Source organism: Quercus lobata, chromosome 10 (assembly GCF_001633185.2).
Source record: "Quercus lobata isolate SW786 chromosome 10, ValleyOak3.0 Primary Assembly, whole genome shotgun sequence".
NCBI lineage: Eukaryota > Viridiplantae > Streptophyta > Magnoliopsida > Fagales > Fagaceae > Quercus > Quercus lobata.
In genome coordinates, this window is record NC_044913.1 from 17,321,221 (window position 1) to 17,332,201 (window position 10,981).

General features: G+C 36.5%; 2 protein-coding genes and 1 long non-coding RNA gene across 3 annotated transcripts; 2 read left to right on the top strand and 1 right to left on the bottom strand.

Annotated features, from left to right (window-relative positions):
- Positions 1-745: 745 nt before the first annotated feature.
- Positions 746-6,369, top strand: LOC115963934 (uncharacterized endoplasmic reticulum membrane protein C16E8.02). The gene is made up of 4 exons (XM_031083182.1): positions 746-1,314; positions 5,680-5,742; positions 5,825-5,896; positions 5,989-6,369. Exons 1-4 carry the CDS (start codon positions 964-966, stop codon positions 6,103-6,105), a joined length of 603 nt encoding a protein of 200 aa, XP_030939042.1. The 5' UTR covers positions 746-963; the 3' UTR covers positions 6,106-6,369.
- On the top strand, positions 1,321-3,839 carry LOC115963935. The gene is made up of 2 exons (XR_004085965.1): positions 1,321-1,754; positions 2,043-3,839. It is a non-coding gene; the product is annotated as an uncharacterized LOC115963935 (long non-coding RNA).
- Positions 6,185-8,174, bottom strand: LOC115963933 (pentatricopeptide repeat-containing protein At2g20540-like). The gene has a single exon (XM_031083181.1). It carries the CDS (start codon positions 7,930-7,932, stop codon positions 6,334-6,336), a length of 1,599 nt encoding a protein of 532 aa, XP_030939041.1. The 5' UTR covers positions 7,933-8,174; the 3' UTR covers positions 6,185-6,333.
- Positions 8,175-10,981: the final 2,807 nt, after the last annotated feature.

The following is a 10,981-nucleotide window of genomic DNA, read 5'->3' on the forward strand; positions in this document are numbered from 1 at the left end:
CCCCCCCACTTTCTACCTTATAAGCTTTGACGCGAAGGAGTAGTGTACCACTACTTCTTAAGCATGCCGAGGACGTTGCAAAGCATGCTGAGAACGGTCAAGAACGTTGCTTGCATGCCTAAGACGTTGCCAAGCATGCCTTAGGTACCCACATATATAAAGGTATAAAAAAAAAAATTAAAAGCCCACAATAATATATAAATCCAAAAAAGAGTGGACTCTTTCTTATTGTGCATTTTGAATTTATTTATTTGCTAATTTGTTTATTGATTCTTATTTACTTTAAGGACATGCCAGAAATCCTAAGTTCTAAAACTCCATTTGCCACATACTATTGGTCTAGTAAACATGGAAATTTATGTTTTTTTTTTTTTTTAAAAAAATTTGGAGTTAACTATAGATCCTTAACTGATTAGATAAACTCATAAAAGAATGAAGTCTACCAGTCAATCATTAGCAACTCCCCTCCGGATTTAGGACTATATATGTAAACTAAATATATGACATTAGTATCGAACCATATGCTTATTAAAAAGAAAAAAAAAGAAGGCTAATCCAAACTATAAGCGAGGACAGAATCCAACTATCACCAACTCGGTTTCCACGAGCTGGCTCCATCATGACCGTTGCCCCCATTGATTAAACATTTTCTTGGGAAAAAAAAAAATAGTGAAAAGAAAGAAACTTTTTTGTTGTCAAATGTCAAGGAAATTAACGTGAGTTTCAAAAAAAAAAAAAAATGGAAACTTCCAAGCTGCTGTATATGCTCTCGTGGTTTTCCAACAATTCCAACTTCTTATCCTTCTATCTTTATCTATATTTAATTACATACCTACCAACTTCATACATCATCTTTCTTTTCTCACAAACTTTCCCCGAAAATATTTTCCCCTATATTCAATTCTCATCAAAACCAAAACCAAAACCAACCTCTTTTCTGAGAAAAGAAAAACATAAGATATCATGGGTAGAACCGGATTGTTTGATCTTGAGAGGCACTTTGCTTTCTATGGGGCGTACCATAGCAACCCAATCAATATTGTGATACACATGATCTTTGTTTGGCCAATCTTCTTCACTTCCCTTGTCTTTTTGTACTTCACCCCAGCTCTCTACACTCCTTCCTTTCAGATTGGGCTTTTCCCATCTGGGTTACTGGTTTTGAATTTTGGGTTCTTGTTGGCTGTCATCTATGGTCTCTTCTATGTGGCTTTTGATAAGAAAGCTGGGTCTTTGGCTGCTTTGCTGTGTTTTCTCTGCTGGGTTGGAGCTAGCTTGCTTGCTAGTCGTCTTGGGTACTCTCTGGCCTGGAAGGTAATGGGTTTCTGTATATTCGTTATCAGATTTGTTTTTTGGACTTTATATGCCTTTATGTTCTGTTTGGTCGCTGAGAAAATGTGGAAAAGAAGGAAAATTTAGTTCTATTGATGGTAAAGTTTTCGTCTTTTTTTGGGTGGTTGGGGGTGGGGGATATTGTTTGACTTAATTGAGGAAACCAGGATTCAATAGAATATGATAGAGGAAACCAGAATACAATAGAGTATGATATTAAAAGAATTTAAAATTTCAATTTTTGTCTGGCTTTCTTGGCATCCAAACTGAGCCTAATTAATTTCAGGTGGGTTCTGTTTGTTCTGGTTCTGGATTATGTTTGTTTGTTGTACCAGGTGTTTGTCTTTTCTATTTATGTTTATATCTACTGCTGGATTGGATTTTTTGTGCTCAGAGCTGTGTTTGGCTAAGAAGACAACTAGGTCCGTTTGAATACAGTTGAAAACTGAAAACTGAAACTGAAAATTGAAAAACACTGTAGCAAAATAATTTTTAAATGTATAAATAGTACCGTAAGATCCATTTTTAATATTTTTTTCTGAATAAAGTGATTGTGGGTTCTATGAACGTATAAACAGTAAAATTTGCCTTCGCACAGTATATGAACAGTACTTTTACTGTTCATTCGCTGAAAAAAAAAAAAAAAAAAAATTCTTAAACGCAAACGTGCGTTTGGGTAGCGCAAAACGCGCTTCCCAAACGCACTCTAGGTGTCATCTTTAAGGCACTGTCTCAGTTTCCATGAGCGGGCAACTCATGACTTGTACGGTTGACTTTGCATTAAATTCTTTCAGAAAGTGCCCAATATTGCTTTGAAATAGTCTCCATCTTTGTTTTGTTTGAAGCATACTAAACAGAATGTCTTTTTTTTTTTTTTTTCTTTTTCTGTTTCAATTTTTAGCTGTCATGAATTATTTTATTGTGGGAAGGTGCTGCTCTAATATGATGTACATCTTGCTTTTGTTTGCAACTCATTGCTTTTTTGTCCTTATTTGGGATCTCCATGGAAATGACTGTGTTTATAGTTTCAAAAAGCATTTTAAGCTTAATAGTTTATCATTGGAGAGCAGGCTACTACCCCTTTGCAGAATCCTTAAAAATCATTAGGATTATTTGTGGTGGTGGCTTCTCAAAATTTACCACTATGATGTCAAACTTTAGTGCCAAATTTGCCACTATGTTTTTAGTTTCAGAAAGCATTTTAAGCTTAACAGTTTATGATTGGAGAGCAGGTTACAATCCCTTTGCAGAATCCTTAAAACTCATTAGGATTAGTTGTGGTGATGGCTTCTCAAAATTTGCCACTAGATGTCAAACTCTCCCTTCCCTCTCTCCCTTGTTGTCACCTATGAAGCACGGGTGCGTTTTTGGATTCGGGTGCGGTTGCCGATGCGGGACTCGGCAATTTTTGAAAAAGTTAGGGTGCGAGTGAGGCAGGGTGTGGCGATTAAAAAATTATTATTTATATTTTCTATATATTGCTAAGCATAAATTATAAAATTATGTTTTGAAAATACAATTTTATGATTTTACAATTATAATTGAAATTATATTTTTAAAATACAACTTCACAAAATATATGCAAGACTGTGTGTAACTAATTATATACAACAATAATTAATCTATATTAAAATCTCAATTGTTTTATAGGGCACAACTTCACACGTGTTTCATTCGTGCACTAAACTAAATAAAGCCATGGTGCTTCTACAGTTCTTATACACACCTACTAGACTTCTTCCACTCTTTTTTGTTTCTCTCTCTCTCTCTCTCTCTACAATCAACCCATGGAAAACTACTCCTTCACTTCATACCCTGACTCCGGCGAATCCTTGCCGCATTCACGCGAAATCGACTTTGAGAATCCGCCACCGTGGGACGATCAGCCTCACCGGAACTACAAAGTGAAGTTCATGTGTAGCTATGGCGGCAAGATCCACCCTCGTCCTCACGACAATCAGAACTACTACTTCTTTTTTTTTTTTTTTTAATAACTTGAATTTCAGCTTGAATTGGCGCCAGTACGACTTGACTTGGTGTGTTTCAGCATTTTGGGCCGATATGGACCGATTTGGCCCGAGTTGGTGCGAATCAGGAAACGAAAAAATAATAATAATAAAAAAATAAACTGGGCACAGCACCGACGCTCGGGCAGCGGCGACACACGATCGGGCCGCGTCAGACGCGGGTGTGGCGCCCATTTTGCCACGTCCGTGCATCCTAGGTCGTCACCCCTCCATCTCCCCAACCCTCGGCCCCAAGTCAATTTTATTCTTTATGTGCTTTATGTAATTGTGCGAGCGACGCCGCGTTGGGCCGCGTCAAACGCAGGTGCAGCGCCCATTTTGCTGCATCCATGCATTCCAGGTCATCACCCCTCCATCTCCCCAACCCCCAGCCCCAAGTCAATTTTATTCTTCATTTGCTTTATGTAATTGTTAGTAGGTATGTCCCTTGTTTATTACGTTTCTTTTCAGACAGTTACACATTAATCTGAATTCAGTACATTGATTTTTATCAATTAAATAGTCAATGCTAAAGACAGAGTGGTAAAGACAAACAGTGTAGTTACAATAAGCATATGGTTGTTTTTTCATTCTCTTATAGTAACATAGAAACACAGGTAATAAGTTCATGTTCAATTTTTGTTTCATCCTTTCTGATATAAATTCTCTTTCTTGTCTTGTTGACTGTAGAACATCCTAGTTAAGCTTGCTATAGGCTTATAGCATATAGCCATATATCCTATATTTACATTGACATGGATATCATTTCTGTCTTATAGCTGCACTTTTATGGCTGATTTGTTTCATAAATAAGTTTTGCAGTCTTGTGTAAGATAAAATGCTTGGTTTCATGCTCATAGGTTAGGTATTTTCTATTAAAACATATAAGCGATATCAATCAAGAGACCTTATAGATCCTAACTTTTTCATTATTAGGCTGGTGCCGCCATTGGGTTGTTCTTGAATTTTGGATTTGCACATCTATTCATCTCTTTTTCTTTCCTTCCTCTGCTCCCCTCAGGAAAAGTTTTCTTTGCTTTCCAAGATATTGTCATTTTTTTTAATGTTGCAATACTGAATACTAAAAATTGCTGTTAGTTTGGAGGCTATGTCGAAAATATACAAGGGCTTAAGCCAGTCATTGGGAAATACTGTAGAGCATGAGTGTGTCAGTGAAATCATCCTATAGATGTTTGAATGTGGTATTAATAAACTAGTGGCCAATCTTGAACTGATTGATTAGCTAGCGAGGTTTCTTTTAAAGTTTTTGGAAAAAACAAGAATTGTGTGTATTATACCCTATGCATTTGATATTCTCGGAATTATACTTTGTCATTCCCAATTCAAGACAAAATAGTGGGAACCAGTTAGGACTTAGGGGTTCCTTAGTCACATTATGAGGCTCATCTGGGTTATCTTAGTTGTTTATTTTGTGTACGTAACTAAATACCTTCGAAATAAGTGTATGTTACAGTTTTGATTTTGGAGCATTTACCAGAAAAAATATTATGATGAAAAAAAAAAATGCTTCAATAATAAAAAAAACATTTAGAGAACACTGAGATGAACTGTGTCAAGAAGTGACAAAAACAAAACAAACAAACAAACAAACAAACAAAAAGGGGTTTCTCAATCAGAACTTGAAGTTAAAAACTAGAAATGATCAAGCATTTAACAAACTATGGAGCAATTTTCCTTCTTTCCATGAGAACAAGTAGGGAAGTGCCATTTAATCCATTTGATATGGTATCATATTTAAACTGCAGTTGGGTATGGCCAAATACCTCGCACAATATAATAATTGGAGAAAAATTTATGTGTGTCTTGCCTCTGCTACAATCCTACAAAGTTGGTGACCAGGGTCCGGGTTGACCAAAACATCCTTTTCAGTCTCAACTCTCAAGAGAAAATGTTCCCCACAATTTTTTTAGACACTCAACCTGCATTATGACTAAAAGCCAGATTTTTGTTTCTTTTATAAATTTGCAAGACAAAACCCCAGGATGAATCTTCAAGTGCCCCTTGTGAGTTGTGGCCCTTTTTTCTCTTTTCTTTTTCCCCTGTGGAATTTGATGGCAATGTGCTGAAGATCCTAGTTTCTTCTTTCCCTTGAGATCGATTCAGTTTTTATATCATGAGAATTGATCAAGTCAGTAGCAGGACTGGTTGGTGTGAAATTTTTTACCCATCAGTTGTGAATTATAAATCTTTACTACTAAAATTCACCCATGGAAAATAGGACTATTAAAGTATAATTCCTTAACTTTTTTGACAATTTCTTCATGCATTGTCACTTGTCAGACCTACTGAGTTTTAAATGTCTTTAACATCAATTATGCAGGTTGTACTAGCAGCTCAGTTGATATGTTGGACTGGACAGTTTATTGGCCATGGGGTGTTTGAGGTAATTACCCTTCTTGAGCATGATGCATTGCTTGTTAATTCCTATCATGTTGAACATTTCACAAATTTATCTTTGTTTGTAGAGACGAGCGCCAGCTCTTCTGGACAACCTTCTTCAAGCCTTCCTAATGGCTCCTTTCTTTGTGTTGCTTGAGGTAGCTATTTATAATCCTCAATTACGTCTAAGGGTATTTTTTTTTCCTCATTTTAAAAATGATTTGAATATGCTGTTCTTTTTGGTTTGCAGGCTCTTCAGTCAATTTTTGGATATGAACCGTATCCAGGGTTCCATTCAACTGTGAAAGCAAAGGTAGATAAAGAAATCCAAGAATGGAAAATCAAGAAACAAAAGAAAATCTCTTAGGCTTGAACGGTGCATGTATAGGTGAAAATAAATTTCAGCTAATCCTTTGTAAAGGACGAGAATTGGTTTTTACTCCCACTTGTGTTGAGCTAAAGTTTATGATATATATATTTATAACTTTATCTGGACTTCTTAATATATTTTGTGAACCCATTTTACATTGGAAGGTATGTCTGCACTACAAAGAAAACCATCTTGTATGTTTGTAAGAAAACCATCTTTCTCATATTAATGAACTTGAGCAGTACATGTTCTTGTATGTTTGCCACCATCTTCAGTCTCCATCTTTAACCTCATACTGCCTTGAATGCCAATGAAGCTATTACCAGGCGCTGGTTTCTGAACTCTTCTATCTTGCATTGCTTTTCGCACTCTGGTCATTTCACTCCATTGACCTACACTAGCATACATGTTAGCAAGGAGAACAAAATCACTGCTATGATCCGGTTCTAGTTCCAATAGATGGCTCCTGACCTTCTCCCCAAGCTCAACATTTCCATGCACCCGACATGCAGCCAACAATGTCCTCCATACAATGGCATTGCATTCCATTGGCATTCTCCTAATCAACTGGTAAGCCTCGTCCACGAACCCGGCACGTCCCATTATATCCACCATGCATCCATAATGCTTTATTGTTGGTTGGATGTGGTAGTCTTTGATCATAACACTAAAATATCTTTTCCCATCATCTACCATCCCTGCATGGCTACAAGCGCACAGAACTCCCAAGAAAGTAACATCATTTGGTTTCACAAGCTTTTCTTCTAACATTTTTGAGAAAATTGCCAGTGCCTCATTTGTATGGCCATGCGTTGCAAGCCCTAGAATCATGGTGTTCCATGACACTATGTTCTTCCCTTTCATCTTATTAAATGTCTTGTACGCATCTTCAACTGCTCCACACTTCGCATACATATCAATTAGTGAATTACACACCGATACAACATCACCAAGGCTAGTATGATTAATGCAGAAATGAACCCACCTCCCGAAATCTAACGAACTTAATGCCGAACACGCTGAGAGGGTCACAACCAATGTAGCCTCATCAGGCTCCACGCCACTCTGCAACATCAGCAAGAACAGGTCAAGTGCTTCCCTGCACTTCCCACAGTTGACATGACAATCAAGAATAGTGTTCCAAGCCACTAAATCTGGGCTGGGTATTTCTTCAAACAGTCGGTGTGCAGTTTCGATATCCTTAAACATACCATACATATGAATCAATGTATTCCTCACAAAGACATGAGACTCCAGGCCATTTTTCATAGTATCACAATGTATCTGTTTCCCCAACATAACTGTCCCCAATTGCCCACAAAACTTAAGCAAAAAAGAGAATGTGAAATTGTCTGCCACCTCTCCTTTCTCTTGCATTCTCTTATAGAACTCAAAAGCCTTTTCTGGCTGATTAGTCTTCACAAACCCTCTAATCATTGTATTCCAAAGAAACCCATCTGGGTTTTCAATTTTATCGAAAACTAAAACCGCATAATCCATATTTCCATGCTCTGAAACCGCACAAAACACAATGATTTTGCCAATGACATAGAGGTTTTGGTAAAGGCCGGTTAGGATTATATGGGCATGGACTTGCTTCAAATCTTTCATGGTGGAACACCGCTTGAAAAGGGACATAACTCTTTGCTCCTTTTTAAAGGCAAAGTTATTTGGGCTTACAGTTTTGGTTGCTGAATTGGTAGACAAAGAAGAGAGATTGAAGAGCTTTGAGAAAGGCAATGGAAAAAGCAACTGTATTGCTTTGCCTCGGAAACAAAGAGGAGCTACCAGGTTTGTATTTAGGCGGGTAATAACGGTCATCATAACTAACTATTCGGTCCCAGTTCAAATGGTTCTACTCAAGGGCACAGCAATATGGGTTTCTGTTTTTAGCATTGAAAATGTGACATTATAAAGAGTATATAGGGTCTTTGCTAGAACCGAGTCTATTACTTTCTTGATCAGTAGAAAGGAGAAAAAACTTAGGTAGTTCCCGAAGCTAGAGCAGCACTTCAAACTTAACTCTTAAGAGACGTTGTTTTATATGTAAATCGTTACTTGTGTAGCACTTCAACAGTGAAATTTTTTAGTGTGATACAAAACCCACAAATATGGGACATATGATATTGTTTTACATGAAATATAACTCTAAAATCTAAATACATATATGTGTCATCACATGAGCAACTCATCGTTTATTTTCATGAATATTAAACAAATTATATATAAAATAATACCACATTGACTTAAGTGTTACATTCAAAATTTATGGGTGTTCTATTCGGAAATCCATAAGTGGGTTTTACGTACTTTTTTGACACATGTATTCCAAAGTTTTTAACCAAAGGCTCTCATTTTAGCATTCAATGCAATTGAACCTAATGTTTGTTTAGTGGTGAATACTAATTATCATTAGTCAATTAAACTCCACATGATAATCTCAAAAACCAGATTTTTCACCAATTTTAAGCATGTACCTGCATAACTATTTTCATGCTTAAGGTTCAAAGAACATACTGTGGAAACAGGAACTATAATCTGCTTTTCAATCCAATTAGGTGAGGATTAGGAGATGAGTCACTAGCATTTATTTGAGCTCTTGTAGCAATTGAAGGCCTCGAGGTATAGTCTGGAAGAGCAGTATTATAAGGTAGTGTGTAGGATCATACTTTCTTCTATGTGCCATGGTGGGTTTCACCTTTCCAGCAAAACATGGAAGGTAATCTTTTTTGAATGAGTTAACTGTTAGCCTGCCTAGATGAATTATTCCATGTCACTTTTATGTCTTTTGCAGTTAATAATATGGGTCTAATTTGCCTAAACTTTAAACGTAGAATAAAAAGAAAGCCCAATTTAGATTTGAACACATTGGGCATGATTAAACCTAGTCAAATTGGGTCTGGCTCAACCTGCCAAAAATTTGGGCTGGAACAGCCTAATTGGGTTAGCCCTACCTGATATATGGTCCTCACATCACATCGCATTTTTACTTTGGTGAATAAGAATTGGCACGCACTACATTTGGTGAATTTTATTTATTTTTTATTTTTTATAGTGTCAACCTACGGTATCTACTCCTAATAATTGCTTTTCATCATTAAATCAAGACACTAATTGATTTTTTGTATAATCGAAAATCGAACTTTAGATATTTTATTCGATGACAAAAAACTTTACCAGTTGAGTCAATTAAAATCCACTATATGGTGAAACTTGAAATTTAATCAAGATAATAGATTTTATTAAGATACAATGGAAAAGAGAATTGAATGACACTGTTGGAACCCAGGGAGAGGGTCCTCCATCTCTTTTAAGAGCCCAAGTAGAGTAAGGGCTGCCTGAACACCTTAGAAACATTTAAAAAGAAACTTTTCTCAAACACGCCATGAGTGTGCTGATTTGATTTCTTATTGCAATAATTTGGGCTCTGTACGACAATATTCATTAGAGCAGAGCATGAAGATGAACTCAGTGTTGTTACATAGCCTACTCCCCTTTGACAATGGCCATCTGATGAAACTTTCTTTGAAATTGAGGAAACTTAAGAATTTAGGAAATTCTTGCAATTTTTGCTCTCCTTTATGTAATCTGAACTTATTTATTCAGAATTTTTATTTTCACGATTACATGATCCTCTCAAATGTTCTTTGTGAACATTTTCAGATACTTTTACATATTAAAAGAACTCAAAATAAAAATTATACATTTTTTCGTTTGTTTCGATGGAAAATCCTATGTGAAAATAATTCTTTGCATTTTCTAGTATTTTGCAGTATCAAAACAATATGTTAAAGGAAAATTATCTATAATCAACAGAAAGCCAAATTAAAAGTATGGTTTATTTTTGGAGGTTGTTTTTGTTGGGTTACACGTGTGAGTGAAGTCCCACATTGAATAAAGATGAGAAGAATGAGTGGTTAATATAACATAATTGAGCACATACCCATTGGGCTTAGGCCTTTTGGGTTAAAGTGTGTCTCTATATGTTATATTAATTACTCAAGGAAGCTCCCCAAGGTGTTCATCTCCCCGACAAGTGGTATCAGAGCCCATGGTGGTGAGCGGCGAAGGTGGTGAGGTGTTCATGGTCCCTATCCAGCGGGGACAGAGAAAGCCTAAATAGCCCACACATAAAGATCCTGGAGAAGAAGAAAAAAAAGAGCCCAATAAATGAATATTGCTAATGGCACTAAATAATGGTGTGATGCAAGGTTCCCATGGACATGGACGTGCGGGGTTTCCATGGATGTGCGTGCGGGGTTGACACGTGGTTCCCATGGATGGCATACCAAAGACTCATGGATGATGCATTGATGAAGTGAAAAGCCCATTAGGCAAGGAGGAGTAAGTAGGACTTGTTCATGGCCCATAGAGAGGTCTTGAAGCCCACAGAGAGGCAGAGACTCACACGTGAGGGGGAGATTGTTGGGTTACACGTGTGAGTGAAGTCTCACATTGAATAAAGATGAGAAGAATGAGTGGTTAATATAACATAATTGAGCACATACCCATTGGACTTAGGCCTTTTGGGTTAAAGTGTGTCTCTATATGTTATATTAATTACTCAAGGAAGCTCCCCAAGGTGTTCATCTCCCCGACAGTTTTCTCCTCAAATTTTTTGGAAAACAATTATATTTCTCATCAAGCTAAATAAGGAAAACTAAGAGATAGTATTCCAACTCATTTTTAAAGTTGCTACTAAATATAGAAAAAATTAGTTAGTTTTTCAAAAAAAAAAAAAAACATTTTCGAAAATGACTCATATTTCAAAAAATGTTAATATCGAAACATATGAAACGTTTAGGTAGAAAGGTGAGTCATAAGTGATTTGTGCTTTGAAAAGCACTGTGAACCCATTTCAATTATACATGCA

Bases quoted from the DNA above. Each gene is read 5' to 3' on its own strand.
- LOC115963934 (XM_031083182.1), top strand. From the start codon at position 964: ATGGGTAGAACCGGATTGTTTGATCTTGAGAGGCACTTTGCTTTCTAT. The intron at 5,743-5,824 runs GTAATTACCCTT...CTTTGTTTGTAG, and splicing joins TTGGCCATGGGGTGTTTGAG to AGACGAGCGCCAGCTCTTCT. The intron at 5,897-5,988 runs GTAGCTATTTAT...TTTGGTTTGCAG, and splicing joins CTTTCTTTGTGTTGCTTGAG to GCTCTTCAGTCAATTTTTGG.
- LOC115963933 (XM_031083181.1), bottom strand. From the start codon at position 7,932: ATGATGACCGTTATTACCCGCCTAAATACAAACCTGGTAGCTCCTCTT.